The 18,432-nt window shown below is 38.5% G+C and overlaps 1 protein-coding gene across 5 annotated transcripts in view; it reads left to right on the plus strand.

Annotated features, from left to right (window-relative positions):
• The window catches only part of ULK4 (unc-51 like kinase 4), a 428,077-nt gene that overhangs the window by 152,149 nt on the left and 257,496 nt on the right, over nt 1-18,432 (plus strand). For all 5 annotated transcript variants that reach the window (XR_012901902.2, XM_006131810.5, XM_025189026.3 and 2 more), the window contains exons 24-27: nt 4,521-4,642; nt 5,563-5,619; nt 13,450-13,501; nt 13,728-13,822. Coding sequence is in view for 4 of the 5 variants with exons in the window: in XM_006131810.5 (XP_006131872.3) it covers nt 4,521-4,642; nt 5,563-5,619; nt 13,450-13,501; nt 13,728-13,822 (326 nt within the window). In the remaining variant the exon portion in view is untranslated. The remainder of the gene's footprint in view (nt 1-4,520; nt 4,643-5,562; nt 5,620-13,449; nt 13,502-13,727; nt 13,823-18,432) is intronic.

Consider the following 18,432-nt stretch of genomic DNA (forward strand, 5'->3'; position numbering starts at 1 on the left):
CTGCCTGTACATACCTAACACAGCTGAGGTCTCTGGGTATTATTGTAATGCAAATAATAACAAAACAAAAAGTATTGCTGTCTTTTACATGTAATTCTCTGCCTTTTCTATTGATGTACAATTTTAATGGCATGTTTTGGACAATTTGTACATCAAATGTAAGTTCTCCTCTTTGTTTTCCTTCTTCAGATAATGTTGAGAAGAGTTGTATTGTTTTTGAGTGAAGGAAGGGGGTTTTGTGTGTTGTTTTTTATTAAGATTAATTTGATGCCTCTAGTTTTATGAGAGTATTTTCTCATTACCTGTTTGGGATAATAAAAGAATGTTCTGAGCAAGGGAGAAAAGTTATTCCCTCATATGAAAAGTATCTGAAGATAGACACCTTGGAAAGTGAATTTAATTAAAAGTAGTTAGATTTCTGATTTGGAAATTGATTTTTGTTGGGTTATATATATATTTTTATTTTAACTTCCATCTCTTCCAGCAGATGTAACTATAAACCAAATAGATTGAAAAAATAGAAATTGATTTCAAATAAGATTAAATCAGTAATACAGTAATCAGCCTTAAAAAATTGTCATTTGCCTTTAACTTAATAAGTTCTGTATTTTGTAACATTTTAGGTATTTCCTATATAATAAACATAAGGTCATACTGAAATAATGAGCTATTTATTTTCTTTAATGCAAAATTTGGCAACAGGATGTCCACTGTACATACTGTAAAGTATGGAAAGCCAGAAGAACAAGAAAGTAGATTCAGCGGCGAGGAGTCCTGTGGCACTTTATAGACTAACCGACGTGTTGGAGCATAAGCTTTCGTGGGCAAAGACCCACTTCGTCAGATGCATGTAGATTCAGAATCTCTTTTTCACCACAACTAGGGCTTTATGAGCAGGGCTCTTTATTGAGGCTCAAATAGCTGGAGAAATTTTGAGAAATATTCACTTTTATGAACAGTATATTGAAACTGGAATACAATTGTTTGCATGTCTCTTCTTTTTAATTAAGGCTAGATACTGCCTCCATTGCATACGCTAAGTATTAAAGTCAGTGAGAGTATTTGAGGAACAAACCACTGATACTACTCAGATAATTAATGTGTAATGGGGTGTGAATCACCACAACAGCACCTTCTTCGGATTGTTCTGGGAATTACAGTCACTAGTGTGGTTCACTTTAGTGGTGATTTCCTGTCATCACTTCTGCTTTCTCCACCATCTGAATGTACGTTGCTCCCGGACCATGGTTTCTGCTTTGGGACACAGCTCTCCAACTGGGCTTCAGACTGCTGTCACCCCATTTCCAGGGGCCTGGCACTCCTCAGTCCCACCATTTGCCTGAGTGGCCAACTGCTGTCTAATCTAGCCCCTTGCTTCAGGAGCAATTAACAGTCTGGATTTAGGCAACTCTCCTCAATGGCAAATAGGAGCAAGAAGGTGTGTATGGTGGGAGGAGTAGGGGGAATGGACTGAGGCCCACCTACTACTCTTGGTCCCAGCCTAGAGATGCTATAAACTGGCAGCCACTTACTGGCCCTCCTAAAGAAAGATAGGTATGCTGAGTTTGTATTCCCCCTTCTGACCTTAAAATCTATGAAACTGGATATGAGGGTGACAAAATCTGGGTTTTCATTTTTCAGTGCCTCTATTAAAGACTTGGAAACATGAATGATATGCACATTCAAGGACAGAATTTGGCTTTTAAATTAATATTTTTAGTGCTTTAGTGAGTGTGGTGTGTTTTTTTGTTTTTTGCCTATAAGCAGAGACTTTCCCCTGACCATCAATTCCATTTTTATGCATAAACAAAAGGCCTCTTGTTTGCCTGAGACAATAGTTCATATAACACAAGATCAATCAGAGTAGAATTTGCTGGTTCTTACACACTTCTTGTTTCTTATACCACAATCTTCCCTTTATGATCAAAGTTTTAATCCTTCTCTCTAGATTAGCTGTAGGTTAGATGTTTTCATCATAACTCAGCTGTGCTCCCACATTAGCTCATGCTTTAACTCTTTCTTTTTTACCTATCTGTCACAAGAATCCCTGTTGCTTTGGATACTTTGTCACTCTTAAATCTACTTGTCTTCTCAGAATATACATTCCAAACAATTATATGCTCCTTGAAAATGTTAAATTTATTATCCAGAAATTCTGAGTGAAATGCTGGCCTCACTGAAGTCATTGGTAATTTTGCCATTCCGTTCATTGGAGCTAGGAATTATTTTACTGTATTTCAAGAGTTCAGGCCTTTTAAGTGTCAGTCTACAAAAATAATTTTAATGTGCATATGCGTTTAAACTATATGAAATAACACTCCGTATCTTGCACATTATTAGAGTTAATATAAGATTTCAGTTTCTAAAACCTTTGTAATGTAAATCGGTGGTTCCCAAATTGTGGGTTACAACCTCCATAACAGTTGTGCCATCAGCAGGCAGGGTTGTGGGTCCAACAGTCTGGATTCATATAAGATAATGCCATCTTCCCCAAATGTTTTCCAGACCATGAGGCTGATATTCTGACCTGCAAAATGGTGGCCTCTACACATTGTGCCTTTGTACATATGGTATGTATGAGGCCCTGTTATGTGAAGGACTCATGTGGAGGCATGGCATTTGTGGAGCAGTTCTGGACATGTTGGCTGTGTATAGGTGGCTTTGCATATTTCATTTTGTCATATGCGCTATCCATATGTGCAAATATTCAGGAGAGAGACTAGAATCCAGAAGATTCTTTGTCTGTAGGCAGCAGTTTTATCAACAGGTATGCTCTCTGCCTGAGCTGGCAGAAAATCATGCTAACTTTTTTGCAAGCAAAAAGTTTGGGATGCCTGATCTAAAATGAAGGCCTGGAACACTCTTTTCTAATATCTTACGGAAACTGCTAAGCACACTTCTGTAACTACACAAGCTTCCTGAGGTTCATTCTGATATGCATTTGATTACTTGCAAGTCAGAGGGGGATGGAGACTTGATTTACAAATGTTTCTAGAGGACCAGGAATATCCCTGGTTTTAAAGGAGTGTACAGTTCAGAGCTAGTGTGATTACAGACATTTGAGTGACAGCTGCTTGTCTTGAAAAATAGTGTACATGTTATCGTAATACTCCTGTATAATACAAAAATAATTCCAACAAAGTCAGTGGAATTGTACTGGCATAAAACAGGAGTAATATAGTAATCAGCTTCATTCTGTTGCTAGTCACTTTCACCCATTTGGTATGAAGAAGAAATTAATTTATTTCACTAGTGGAAGACTGTGAAGCTAAGGGTTAGTACTTTTTACAATAACTGGTTAACATTTTCAGCTAGGATAACAGATAAGACCCTTGTCTCGCATTCTCAATTACTATATAGAGAAGAAATGTGTGTCTTTGGTTTGCAAATCTACATGAATCTAAGCAACTTACTGGCAAATATTTGAGTGTTTTGAAAGCAATCAATTGAAATCAGAGGGCTCACATGCTAAAAAAAAACTTTAAAAAACTTGGGTGGTTCTGTAGCACTTTATAGATTAACAAATATCTAGAGAGTGTCGGGAGCTTTTGTGGACACAATCCACTTCTTCAGATGAATGGAGGAAGTGGGTTGTGCCCATGAAAGCTTTCTTTCTTTCTTTCTTTCTTTCTTTCTTTCTTTCTTTCTTTCTTTCTTTCTTTCTTTCTTTCTTTCTTTCTTTCTTTCTTTCTTTCTTTCTTTCTTTCTTTCTTTCTTTCTTTCTTTCTTTCTTTCTTTCTTTCTTTCTTTCTTTCTTTCTTTCTTTCTTTCTAGAAAAATAGTCAAGAAAAGAAAAAAAGATGTCAATGAAGCACTTTGAAAAGCGCAAATGAAGCAGGGATTTAAATATCCCATGCTTCATTTGCATAATCATGTCCCAGCGGTCTTTCAAAAAAGGGTATTTCAAAAGTGAAACGGCAGTCTAGAAGCGGTTCTTTCAAAAAAAAAAAAACTTTTTGGAAAGATCCCATACTACTCATTTTTTCAGGATTAGGGGATCTTTCAAAAAAGGGGTTGCTGGGTTTTTTTTTTTTTAAACAACTGCATCTACACTGCAGTTTCACTTTCGAAATACCCTTTTTCGAAAGACTGCTGGGATGCAATTATGCAAATGAAGCACAGGATTTTTAAATCCCTGCTTTATTTGCACTTTCGAAGTGCTTCATTTACATCCTTCTTTCGAAAGAGGGATGTAGTGTAGACACAGCCTATGATGCTACAGGATCAGGTTTTTTAAAGTTACAGACTAACACAGCTACCCCTCTAAGACTTTTATATGTGCCTAAAATTAAGCACATGTTTAATTTTTCTGGACTGAGTATAAAGTGCTGAGCACTTTGTAGGAACAAAGAGAATAAATAGTTCAGCTTGTAAGAAGAATCAGAAATAGTTTTTCTTCAAGTTAAGCCTGAGAAACTTCAAACAGACTATGTGTGGAAAAAATGTTAACAGTGCCTTTATTTTGTTAAACTAGTTATGTCGAGGTAGTCTGAGATGTATACATTTGCTGTGTGTTACAGGTGACATTCTTAATGCCCTTGCTAGTGTCTCTGGACGTAAACATCCATCAACAATTCAGGCCAAACAGCTGAAGATGTGGCTTCCCATGATGCCTGTTGTTCTTCATCTTGTGACGTCCCAGGTGAATATTTATTTTTAATTAGAAAACAAAGAATATAAGCCGTTTTATGCTCCTTAAATGCACTTTATTGGTTGTAATTGGAGTAGGATAAATTATTTCTTCTTTACATGAAGTCAGCAGGGTTTCCAATAAGGATGTTAAGGACTAGTTGACTATCCGATAAGCAAATGCTTATCGGATAGTCGAGTCGGTTAGTTGCTTTTCCCTCCCACCCTTCCCACTGTCTCTATCAGATAGAGGCAGCAAAGAGTGGGAGGGGAGAGGGTACTTTAAAGCAGCAGCATCACATAGAACCTGGATATGGGCTCCGTGCGGTGATGTCGATTTGAAATGCCATGGCGGTGTTTCAAAGGGACAGTGCCGCAGAGGTGATCCCGTGCTCCATGTAGCGCTGCCCCTTTGAAACGCCACCACAGCATTTCAAAGCAGCAGCGCTGCATGGGCTGACTTTAGGCTCCGTTGCCCCTTTGAAACGATGAGGTGGCCTTTCAAAGGAGCAATACTGCAGAGCCCGGGATCAGCTGTGCGGTGCTGCCCCTTTGAAATGCTGCGCCACAGTGTTTCAAAGCAGCAGCACCGCGTGGAGCCCCGGGTCAGCTGGGCAGCCTTGACCTGACCCCGGACTCCGTGCAGCATTTCCATGGAACCCGGAATTAGCTGGGGAGTCCCCAGCTGATTACTGCCAGCTTATCCTGAGCTCCGTGCGACAGAATGCGGAAGTGCCTATCGACTACTCGATGGAAATTCCATCAACTACTCGACTAGTAAATTAATCGATATTTAACATTTTTAGTTTCCAACTATATGACAGATTTAAGACTTGAGCTCTGTTTGTGATGTTTCGATAGTTTTAATGATAAAACCAAAATGTTCCACTTTACCTGCTTTTAATTGCTTTTTCCAAAATTCTACTCAAATAGGTATTCCGACCCCAGATTGTGACAGAGCAGTTTCTTTTTAACTATGGAACTTTGCTTGTAAGTAACAATTTCAGTTGTACTAATGTTTTGTATATAAAAAATGTGTATACTCCTGGTAATCTTATACAATATATAAGTTAGTTAAAACAAAAGTGGGTTTGTCTTCCTGATGTAACTTTTCTTTATTTTGACTATATCAAATTTGACCTTTTAGCAGAAAATATATTGTCTTCCAAAGTATATTTCCTTAAGAGAAAAGCCTAACAGCTGCTTTCTCCATGTAAACAGCAATTAGTGTCTTAAGATCAAATGTCACAAAGGTCATTCAAATAATAAATAAGTTAATTCAGAAGTTTCATATAATATAACTGTTCTGCATACTGCATAATTTCTGATAAATGCATAATTTCCTAAGTGCTATGAAAGATAAACTATAATACCATATTTCAGTTCTGTCTTACATTTAGTAAGACACATTCTTTTTCTAGTTTAAGAATATAACCCACATGAATTGTTATCTTTTTCTCCTTGCCAGTACATTTACACTATATTTAGTTGATGAAATGCTGTGCAGCATAAACTAGAGAGCAAAGACATTTGTCTTGTTCAGCATCTGCTCTCTAGCTTTGACATTAACAATAAAAACTGTACTGGATTTCAAAAATGACACAGAGCACTGTAGTTAAAATGAAGTAGTACTTCTGTATTGTACTGTTAGTTTCTAGAATGAAAGTAATATCCATTGTCAAATGGGAAATGTATTTTAAAAGTTACGATTCATGATCAAACAAAATATTTTGAAGGACACATTTTTAACAGAGTGCTTAAATTAGTGATTTATTCACACAGTAGATGCAAAAACTCTCACTGCAGATAAGTTCAATTATAGTTTCTATTTTTCCTGTTCAGCAGAGTCTGATGTAGTTGCATCCATTAGTAATTTAAAAGATAGTTTTCATAAAGATTGTTTTTTGAATGCTGATTAAAATTAAGAAAAATTGTTCATGTTTTAAAAGTGGAACTCCAAAAGATTTTTTCTCTTACATTTTTGTACGTGAATTTAATTTTTATGAAAGGTGCTGGATTGACCTTTGTGGAGATCAAAGTCCTCTCTTTTATCCATATATCAGACACTGCTTATGAAGCTTAAACTTCCTCAGACTGTCATGCCTATCTGCTGCAAGTGTATACTAGAGAGATCAATTTTAGTTCATCTTCCAAGCTCTTTGGCTTCCTTAATAAAGCTAATAAATAGGCCAGTTAGTGTTAGTTGTAGTTGTGAAATCCCCATTTGTTGTCTTTGGAAAAGAACCAATATTTTCCCATCAGGAATTATTTCGCTTAGTCACCAATTTCCTGACAGAGAACAATTTACAGATGCTAACTGGGCTTGATTTGAACCAGCAACCTAGACTTGAAAGGCTCTGTTTTTGATCAATAAATAAATCTCTGAGCTATAAAGTGGAAAATAATGGTTCTGGATCCCAAATAATTAAACTAACTGGAATTTATTAATATGTAAACTTAAAGTATATTTTGTTATAGTTAAAGCCATTTTTTTGAAATATCAGTTCACCTTCAATTGTCTATGAAATCTTAAATTCAGAATTATTTGTATCTCCTGTTTACCAGAGTCTGGGAATTGGTAACAGGATGGATCACTCGATGATTACCTGTTCTGTTCATTGTCTCTGGGACACCTGGGCTGTGTCCAGACTCAGGGGTTTTTTCGAAAAAAGTAGCCTTTTTTCGAAAAAACCTCACCTGCGTCTAGACTGCAGCCGCGTTCTTTCGAAATTAAATCGAAAGAACGCGGCTTTTCTTTCGATGGCGGTAAACCTCAATTTACGAGGAAGAACGCCTTCTTTCAAAAGTTCCTCTGTCGAAAGAAGGTGTTCTTGAATGTAAATAGGGCTTCTTCGAAAGAGAGCATCCAGACTCACTGGATGCTTTCTTTCGAAAAAGCAAGCCGCTTTTTCGAAATTTCCGCGTGCAGTCTAGACGCTCTTTCGAAAGAGGCTCTTTCGAAAGTATCTTTCGAAAGAGCCTCTTTCGAAAGAGGCTTGCAGTCTAGACATAGCCCTGGTATTGGCCACTGTTGGAAGACAGGATATTGGGCTAGATGGACCCAATATGGTGATCCTTATGTTCCCTGCTATCATTCATATAATCTCAAATGCCATATAGATGCAGTCCTCAAGCTAGGCACTCTCAATTCCTTGATTCTACTTCATAGTTACATCCTCAAAGACAAGTTGATGAGAAGGACGAAAGATTTTATCAAATACTTTTTTAGCCCAAACTGATTTTTTCAAGTTAATATTTTAACTTTATGGTGAATTGATGATGGTTCTAGTTGGTCATAAATACCACTTCCGTAGTGATTGGTGAAGGTATTCTTTGCCCAAAATTTGTTCTTAAATGTCTGTTAGTTGAGAAGTTGGTGATGATACATGGAAAATGTGCTTATGTTTGGCAAAATACTTCCTCATGAAACCTCTCATGAAATCAGAGTCTTGTTGGTTTCAGAAATGCCAGAGTCTTTCCTGCTTGACCTGAACACATTCCTGGTACTGACCACCTCTTACTTCCTGGACAGAAGCACAGTACCAACTGTGTCTCCCATAACTATTCCACCTCTGCCAAATGATGAAGAAGAGGACTATGATGATGATGAGTTCTCATAATTTTCTCACATTTCTGTCTAATACTCTCCCTTCCACTATCAGGGAGCTTTCCGCTTCTACAGAATCAGCTACTGTCTTGAGACATATAGCTCACTTGGATGGTATGGATACTTTTGGGTTCCCACACCAAGATCTTCTGTATCATATTAGTGGCCTGTATCATATCAGCGGCAGTACAAGAACATGTGTTTAGAGGCACCAGAAGAACAGCTTTCAGCTCTGATATTATTCAACTTATATGCAAATGACCTACTATATACCATATCTCTCAAGTTTGTTTATGCAGATGGCATTTATTTTGACATCCAGTCAACTCCTTTGACATACTTGATTGTTTTGAATGTATGTATGGTGGCTGTGGCCAATTATAGTTGTTGATGGCATCTGATACCAAGTGTGTTCAGTGTCTTCCACTTAGATCATGCATAAGTGGGCAGAGAGCTGAATATAGTTCTCAATGTTTGCAAATGAAGTATGGTTCACATTTGGTCTGTGAAGGCATCACGTTTACTAGAACTCTCACATGTGACCATCTTGCAAAAACAACAACTATGGTCAAAATATGCAACAACATTCTTGGAAAAGTGGCTAGGAGGAGTTGGAGAGTATAAACCTACTTGAGCCTTGAGACTATGTAACTGACTTGAGCCTTGGCACTGTTTATCAAATGTGGAGAACTGCACTCCAGTATGGGTTCCCACACCTCACACAAGAATGGTCAACATTCAACTTAATTCCACCATGCATATTATTTCAGGCACAATTAAATCTATTCCTTTACCGTGGTGACTCATTCTGTGCACTATTCCTCCACCCTGTGTTTTTAGATAGGAAAACATAGCAAGGCTCGTGATGAAATTGTGTGATATGTCTCCTTTACCATTAATTAAAGGCTTTTTTAATCTATTGCATAGTGGTCTGCCCTCCTGGTGCTCATTGTGGATAAGTTTGCCAAGTAAGGGATTTATAATAGAGGACATGTGGCAAGCTTCATGGTCTGCAGAGAAAGTGACAAATAATTATCTTGTCTCAAACCTTACTTAACATCAACCTGGGTTTGATTTACTATGAAGGCAATGGAGCCTCTTCAGCTGGTTTTGTAATGAATATGAAAATTTGTGCTTTAGCAGAATTTCAGTGGCATTTTAGAGAGAGTCTGCCATGTCAGTGTGGGCAGCCACAAGCCATCACACACATTGTTGAGGAAAGAAAAGTAACTCAACTTCCTGAAGGTCTTTGAACCTTGAACATGGTTGATAAGAATGTTGTGGTATGACTTAATCAGATTGTGTACAACAAATAAGTATGTGATCTTACTGGGAATGTGGGCGGCTTATCGGCAGCAATTTTTTAAAGCCTTTAATGTTTCTCACCAAGATAAATGAAGGCAGTCACCTCCAGGTACTCTCTCTAGACCTCTTTATCCACAAAAGGAGACATTTGAGGAACAAGCAACAAGATTAGACAAGGTTACAACTGTGACCAATATCCCTTGATCATCTGCTGATAAAGCTGTTATGCTTCCTCCATCAACTTTGGCACACAATTTCAAATCTTTATCAAAAGGCTAGTGGATTCCTTACAGATTCTGCTAGAACAGGTTGAGGAGTCACAATGTTAGCTACTTGTCTTTCTGCATGCCTTCTTGTCTCTCCACATTATGTTAGCCATAAGCAAGGCTTTGTTGAACCCAGTGAAAATATGGCATACCCCAACAACAACATCACCCACCTATAAGAATGCCTTTATTGACCATCCTCCAATATATCAGAGAGAGAAATTTCATGTGATCATTACCAATGGCCAGCTCTTTGCAAGGACATCTCTGCATGCCTCTCTCTCCACTTCTGCTCATACTTTCTCCATTGCGGTGGTCACAAGAGGGCTTCTTGGCTTCAGCTATCCAGCTTTTCAAAGAAAGTCCAGCCTTCAGTGGGGAGTCCTTCCATGTGAGGATCAAGTGGGTGTTGGAAATAATTTCTACAGACTATTCTATCCATTTTACCTTCTTCCCTTCCCTTCCCTTCCCTTTTCAGGGATTCTTCTATGACCAAAAACTGATTCACTCTTGAACCTGTATACTATAGAACCCATTCCCACACAAAAGAGAGAGCAGAATTCTACTCTGAGTACATTTTGGTATAGAAAAAGAACAGCAGATGGAGACCTATTCTAGATCTAAGATCACTCAACAGAATTGTGAGGGTTCAAAATGGTAATTCTTACAGCAATAATTCCATCTTGGGACCAAAAGAAATAGTTTTGTTTTCAGCCTGTAGCTTACTTACTTTCATATTGAGATCCAGCTATCCCACAGACAGTTTCTCTGATTTATTTTGGGTTAGGATTGCTTTTAGTATAAGGTGCTCCCATTCAGTCTATCATCTGTGGCTAGAGTGTTCTCAAAAATCCTTTGTGTGGTAGCAGCACATCTTAGCAAATGAGGAATTCTTTATCTTCCCATGATTAGACAATTGCATGTTCAATTCAACAAGGGTTTGATGGTCACAAAAAAATACATGAACCTATTTCTCTGTCTGGGACTTCAATTAAAGATCCAAAAGTCCACATTACCTGCAGTACAACTTCTGAAGTTCATAGATGCCAACCTCAATGCTATTGAATTCCTCCCCTCTAACAGTTTCAGCATTGGTCAATTTAATCTCAGCAGTCTGTATCAGCCCTCAGACATGGGCTAGAATCTGTCTCCAGCTACTGAGATACTTAGCAGTAGACACCTTTGTAATAAACCATTCGATACTTCATAGTAGCCTATATGCATTTCCTCCTAGAACCAAAAAGGTTAGGATGATCTCTAAGCTCCGTAAATGTGCACTTTCTCACTATCTTGTGGCCTTCCATCACAAGATAAGGTTATTCTGTTTGTGGCCAGATGGGGGCTTGGCCCCAAATGGGGGCTTGTTGCCCAGGCTTGGTTGAAATTGAAATGAACAAGCTTGATTGGTCCAAATACAGGCAGTCCCCGGGTTACATGGATCCGACTTACATTGGATCCCTACTTACAAACGGGGTGAGGCAACCCCGCACTAGCTGCTTCCCCCCAGCAGACCAGGGAGACGCGAAGCTAGCGTGGCCTCCCCCTCCCCCCAGCAGACCAGGGAGACGCGGAGCGGCTTTTCTCAGCAGACACCTCAGCTTGAGAATAAAGGACTGAGGGAAGTGAGGTGTGGGAGAATAAAACTGAGCTCTGGAGAAATGTTTGGCTAGAGTTTCCCCTACAATATGTACCAGTTCTGACTTACATACAAATTCAACTTAAGAACAAACCTACAGTCCCTATCTTGTACATAACCCGGGGACTGCCTGTAAACATTTTTGGGTGGTTTATGATGGCAAAAAAATTGAAATCTCAAATATTCTTTTAGAATGACAAGGTCGTTTTCTGCCTTGCCCTAATCTTTTCACTCTCTATGCTACTGAAATTATCCAAAGGGCTACTGCATGCCTTCTAGTTAGAAAATCAATTATTGCCTGGGTTTTTAATTTTGTACTACTTAGACTCGAGATATCGCCCTTTGAACCTCTTTCAGAATGCTCTTTACCTCATCTCACTGGGAAGATGAACTTCCTAGTTTCTTAATAAAAACAAAAACAAAAAAAACTAGTCCTTTATAACCTAGAGACTAACAAAAATATAGTTTCTAAGGTGATACAGGACTACATTTTTTTTAAAAGTTACAGACTAACATGGCTGCTCGTCTGAGACTTACTAGTTTCTATCACTCTAACCAGAAGTGTGAGGGAACTGTAAGTATTTATAGCTGAACCTCCCCAAATGACTTTTCATACAAATAAGGTGGTGCTCAGTCCTCACCTGAAGTTCATCTTCAACGTGTACTTCATATGAAATTCTAAGCCATCTATCAACTTGCAATTCCTCTGCCTAAAACTTCATTTGGCATTGAGAGAAAAAAAATGTAGGTACTAGATGTATCCAGGACTCTGTACAGTAAGAGAAGTAAACCATTGAGACTGTCACTCCATCTGATGAAGCCGATGGACACTTCTTTTTTTATTTTTAATCTCGAGTATGAGGCTCATGTCCACCTACAGTGGGGTCCACTTAGATAGCATCTTGAGGGACCATTGTTTCTGTAAGGTAAGCAAACCTTTCTATGATCTGCTATAATAATTTTAAAACAAAGATACAATAATGCTGTTGTGGCTAAAAAAAACTCTTGTATGAGTTTCTTGGGTGTTAGGGAAAAGGTAATATATTTTGGATGCACTTCTGACAATGTTATAGTAACACAGTGTATCATTTTACATTCACAGGTCATAAACTGTTAGTTCTATGAAAATTATTTTATAGTCTTTATCTTAATATTTTATAGAAAAGAACTGTATAACTTGAAGGTCAGAAAGATGCCAAAGCAGTACCTTCTCTGTGCAATAAAACTATAGACTTGATAAATATAAGTAATAGGGTATTAAATTCTACTGAGAATTATTCCTTCTGTGGCAGTAAGTATCAGTAGAATGTCCTTTGCATCCCCTATGAAATACATATCTATGCATAAAAGTGAAATCAGAAAAAAGGTAATGAATTTAATAGCCCAAGAACAGTGGGAATAATAGTGTCATATTTACTTACCCAAAAATCATTAATATTTTATTCTCACTGTTCCTCAGTGATGATGATTTATTTAGGTTATAAGTATGCCTTCCTCTCTGTACTCTCCTGCATGTAATCGTATCTGTACAATATGTACTGTGTGTGGAGATCAAAAGATGGCACAAATTACAGAAAATTACATTTTCCAGAGGCTCTTTGGTCTTTTTCATGAGTTATTTTAACACAGTACTATTCAAGAAAATTCAATCTCTTTTTAGAAAATGCAGGATATATTACTAATAAAGTGTATTATTTAATTGGTTCCTATTTATCTAGAAACTTTATAATTCTTGACATTAGTCAAATTAATGAGGCCTCATTGTACTGTACTTTTGAGTGTGAAGCTCCTTTATAAAACTGAAATGTCACAAAAAATAGAATACAAATGCATTCGATCTTTCATATAAGAAAATATTATAGTTGAGGATAGCATAGTTTTGATGGGGATGCTGTGAGAGGTGTGTGGGGGTGTGTGTGTGTGTGTGTGTGTGTGTGTATAAAAACATTTGTTACTTTTTGTTTCTAAACTCATTTTGAATGTATATTTGTAATTTTTTTCTACAGAATTTTATCAAATCAATAGATTCAGGAGAAACTAACTTAGCTGGAGCGATAGGTAAGCTTCTTTATGCCATTTCTCTATCTTTATATGAATTTATTTCTTAATAGGGATGCTAGAAAAAATTGTGTAGTGTGGGTGCTCAGAGCTATTGAGCCAAATTGTAAACCCTGTATATGATGGAAACCTTTTCAAGCCATGTGATGGGGCAACACCCATAGTTCAAGAACCTTTGGTTCTTACTGTTACATGTTATAAAGAAAGATAATTCTTTTACGAACAGGTCAAGCTGCATCAGAAGAACTGATTAAGACCACTTTATCAACATTTGAAGTGATAACACAGCATCCAGCCTTGTTGACACTCTACCACTCAACAGTAAGTCTTGGCAGTATATCAAACAATTGCATACATATTGACTGAATTACCACTAATAAATGGAGTGTTTCAAATATTCAGTAGTTATTAGGTCCATGAGTTAAACTAAGTATTGTCAGAAAAAGTACTGAATTAACTGTTCTAAAGACTGAAGAGCAAGCATAGGATTGAGTATCACTGGAAATTTCTGTTCTTTAACTTCTAGTATGCCTTAACTGTGACCTGACAAGTTTGAGCTGTAAGTGTAAAAGGGCATTTCAGCTTCCAAGCATAGTCAATCCTTGTTCTTTCTAGTGAGATGGTTATCAAAAGTATGAATTGGTGCTGATTAGGGTGTTGATATATGGACAATTGTTTACTGAAAATTGGACAGCAATCACCAAATGCAACAGCTATCAAATTATAATAGCGTTTGGTCACTAACAAACTGGACTAGATATGAACAGGTGGCCTATATCTCAGTTCTCCAGTTCCCCTTTGAGATCTGGGTGTGTTTTCAGCTGACTGGAATTAAAAAATATTGAGTGTACATCTACATTACAGCGTTATTTCAAAATATCTTATTTTGAAATAGTTAATTCAAAATAAGATATTTTGAAATAACGCGTCTACACACAAAATGCATTTCGAAATAGCATTTTTTTTATTTTGAAATAGCGCGTCCAGACTGATTGGATGCTGAATCACATTTAAGGCCAGCTGAAACAGGTTCCAGCAGGGCATCAGGTCACTGCATTGTGAAAGAAAAAAAAAAAAGCGCTGAAGCCTTCCTGGGTAGTGCATAACATTTACTATACAGCAGCAACACCTGAAATTTTGTTCCAAATAGCAAATTAAAACATGGTGTTTATCTTCATTTTTAAAAAGGTTAATAAAGTTTAAAAATAATGATGTTGCTTTGGACTCGCAGGCAATAGCAGGTTGATTTTCAAGCACCATGTTCTGTTGCTGTGGATATGGTGGTTGTACAATATTATCAAATTCAAGTTATTAATTGAAGATATTCTAAACATGAATGATCATGTATTAGGGTCAGAAGAGATGGGGAACTACTTGGAATTAATCAAGTGTGTTTTTAATTTACTAGGATGATTGTACTCATGTGATTACTGTGTAAAAGGAGTCACCAGTATAAAAGTTTGAGAACCACTGAGCTAACTCATTGTCCTAGGAAACAATGAGCAGTCCTGTGGCACCTAAGAGACTAAAACACTTAATAGGTCTTAAAACACTAATAATGTTTTTTTGTGAGTAAAACCCACTTCATCAGATGAGTGGGAGTGGAAATTATAGAATCTAGGGTACATGTAACAGCATAAGAAGTTACTTGTCTCTAGTAGGACCAGTGTTGATGAAGCTAATTGTCAGACTGGATGTGTCTCATTCATAGCATTTGATGTGGAAATACAAATATCAAAGGCAGGGAATGCCCCTCTTCCATGTATATTGGCCAAATGAGGCAGTCCCTGTGCCAAAGGATAAATGGACACATATCAGACATCAGGAATGGTATCACACACACAAACCTATAAGGGGAATATTTTAACCTCTCTGGACATTCAATGGATTTAAAAGTAGCCATCCTTCTACAAAATAATTTTGTCACCCGATTACAGAGGGAGACAACTGAACTGGAGTTCGTTTACAAGTTCAGTAATATCAAGTTAGGCTTAATTAAAATCTTAACTGGTTAATGCACTACAAAGGCAATTTCCCTGCCTTTGACCTAATACATTTTTTAGTCTCTAAGCTGCCATAGGACTGCTTGTTATCTTTAAAGTTACAAATTAACATGGCTACCCGTCTGAGACTCATTGTTTTAGGGTACTTGCAATCGACTGAGAGACAGTCCTGTTGATTGCTCTGTATTGTTAGCAATACAATGACCTTAATATAAATAAGAATCAAGGCCCAAAGGGATTTCTTTATTTTAATCCCCAAGAGAGAGAAATCTGCTGTTAAGTGTGGACCATGAAGGAAATACTGTAGTCATCCAAGTGATCTATGTGGTAAAGCCAGAAAGAAGAAAAATAATAAATTAATCCGCACGCATACATACAAATACACACACAGAATTATTCCACGGTAGAATGATTTTCACATAACATCTGTTTAAAGAAGGAAACCACAATCTCACTCATGTATTTCTCTCACCACTTGCTAAAAATAGAAAATGTATCACTCTGCTAAATTTCACACATAAGATCATTTTAATATACTGTGTGATTTCAGTAAGGATTTCAGTTAGATGTAATTCTACTATTTTTTTCTTCAGACATTCCAGTGTACTGTCTAATGACTTCAACTATTTCAAAAGGCATCTTCAAAACTCTTACTCCTGTAATATATACACAAAACTATATTAAAGGAACTGTGCCCCTTTGCTTTCCGAGTTGTGTGTTTCTGGACATATGTCATCACTGGCCCATAATGCACTAGTTTCCTCCCTCCCCACCCCCTTGCTTAAATCAACAGCAAAATGTGTTTTCATGCCCTTTTTTCTCATATTTGTTAGCTGCGCAGACGTCATAGCAGCATAACCCCATTGATCATCAAACTATTATGATGATGATGCTAACCTTGGTGCCCCTAATGCTGGAGTATGTCCAGAGCATATGTAGGTTGGGGACTGTTGTGATCCACGTAGCCAAAGCAATCCAGTCTGTTCTGCTACAGAGGGTGGTGACTCTGGGAAACACGGAAGGCTTCACCATGCTGGGGTTCCCTAACTGTGGTGGAGTGATAGATGGAATGCACAGCCCCACTTTGGCATCCAGCCACCTTGCAAAGGAGTACATAAACTGCAAGGGGTACTTCTTGATGATGCTTCAGGTACTGGTGGATCACAAGGGCCATTTCACCAACTTCAGTGTGGGATGATTGGGAAAGATGCGTGACATGCACATCTTTAGATACTCCTGCCTCTTTAGCATCCTGGAACCTTTTTCCTAATCAGAAAATTACCTTGGAGTTGTTGAAATGGCAATAGTTATCCTTACGACCGAGCCTACCCCTTCCTCCCATGGCTCGTGGGCAGCCTGAACCGCAGCAAGAAGGAGCTCACCTACAGACTGAGCAGGTGCAGAATAGTAATAGAATGTGCTTTTAGGTACTTAAAGGGAAGGTTCCACAGTCTACTAACTAGAGTAGACCCCCATGAATGAAACATTCCTGTTGTGGTGGCAGCCTGCTGTGTGCTCCAAAATATTTGTGACCGTAAGGGAGAAATGTATATGTCTGGGTGGACTGCTGAGGCATGGCACCTAACCAGGGATTTTGAGCAGCCAGACATGAAGCCAATAAGAAGAGCATGGTGAGGGACAGTGCAAATCAGGGAGGCTTTGAAAGACAGTTTTATGAATGGCCAGTTTTGAGAGTCATGCATGTTGCTCTCAATGAGGTGCTCCTGTATTCAGTGTACTTTCCTGTAAACCCTAGCCCTTCCCATAATACAAGCAATAAAGAGACTACTGTTAATAAATCATGCATTTTTATTTAGGGAACACAGCAGGGACAGAAAAGGAGTCCAGCATGGGAGCTTTGGGAGGGTGGAGTGATCACAACTGTGAGGACAGGCTTTTGCTTTGTGATGCATCCCTGGGGTTGAGTGTGAGGCTGCCCTTGACTTCTCCCCCCACACATTCTAGGGCTCCTAGGACAAGCAGCCTATGGAACTTGATGAGGTGAAAATGGTTTGCAGGGCTTGGAGGGGATACCTGTTCAGATAGGTGTCCTAGAAAGCTGCCATGCAGTCCATTACAGCTCCCATGGATGACTACACTCTCTCCTGGTGCTTGTCTTCCCATTCTTTGCACACACTTTTCTCCTTATGCTTTGCACACATCTCCACTCACTCATGTGCTCTCTGTCCAAGTTGGCAGATTGCATTTTCTCATTGGACATCTCTTCCCTAGTCCATTTTCACCTTTGGATTTGTGCCATGTGGACAGCTTGCGGGGCTAGGAAGTATGCAGGAGACTGAGTGCTTTTTTCCTACTGTAATGAAAAGTAAAGGAGAGACTTTACAGGAATACATTGTAGAGTGTAAAACCTAACCTGATTAGGTTTAGACAAAGACAATTGGGGACAATAAGGATGCGTTATGTATAAGGCCATAGTTATGCTTTTAAGCAGCCACTCTGCAGTCATTATACCTCAGAGTTCTTAGAGGAGAAGCTAGAGTTGTTTTGGTGGCAAGCATAGTAAGGAACATGTGAGGCCACGAGCCTGTGAAGGAGAAGGGTAGGGTGTTTGGGCGTGACTTCAGGGCAGGAGCTCATACAGTGCTTGTGTGTTCAGCCCTCCCCATTTGCCAAGAGTGCAACTCTTCCTTCCTGCAGGAGCGGGTAGGATGGAGGGGGTCTGGGTGTGGTGGCAGAGTGGAGTTCAAGGTGTGGGGGTGAGCAAATGGTAGCTTACTGCAGACACATCAGCTAATAGCTTTCCCTGCTTCATTTAGGTTGCCATGAAAGGTATTGGTCTTTTCCAAATCACACAGAATAATAGGGAGCAGATACTAACTGGATGTGCCCAGAAACCTGGACCTCATGCTGCAATGGTTTATGATGCAATGATGCCAGACCACTTACTGATGGCTTGGCATGGGAAGG

Source organism: Pelodiscus sinensis, chromosome 2 (assembly GCF_052426305.1).
Source record: "Pelodiscus sinensis isolate ZL-2025 chromosome 2, ASM5242630v1, whole genome shotgun sequence".
Lineage (NCBI taxonomy): Eukaryota > Metazoa > Chordata > Testudines > Trionychidae > Pelodiscus > Pelodiscus sinensis.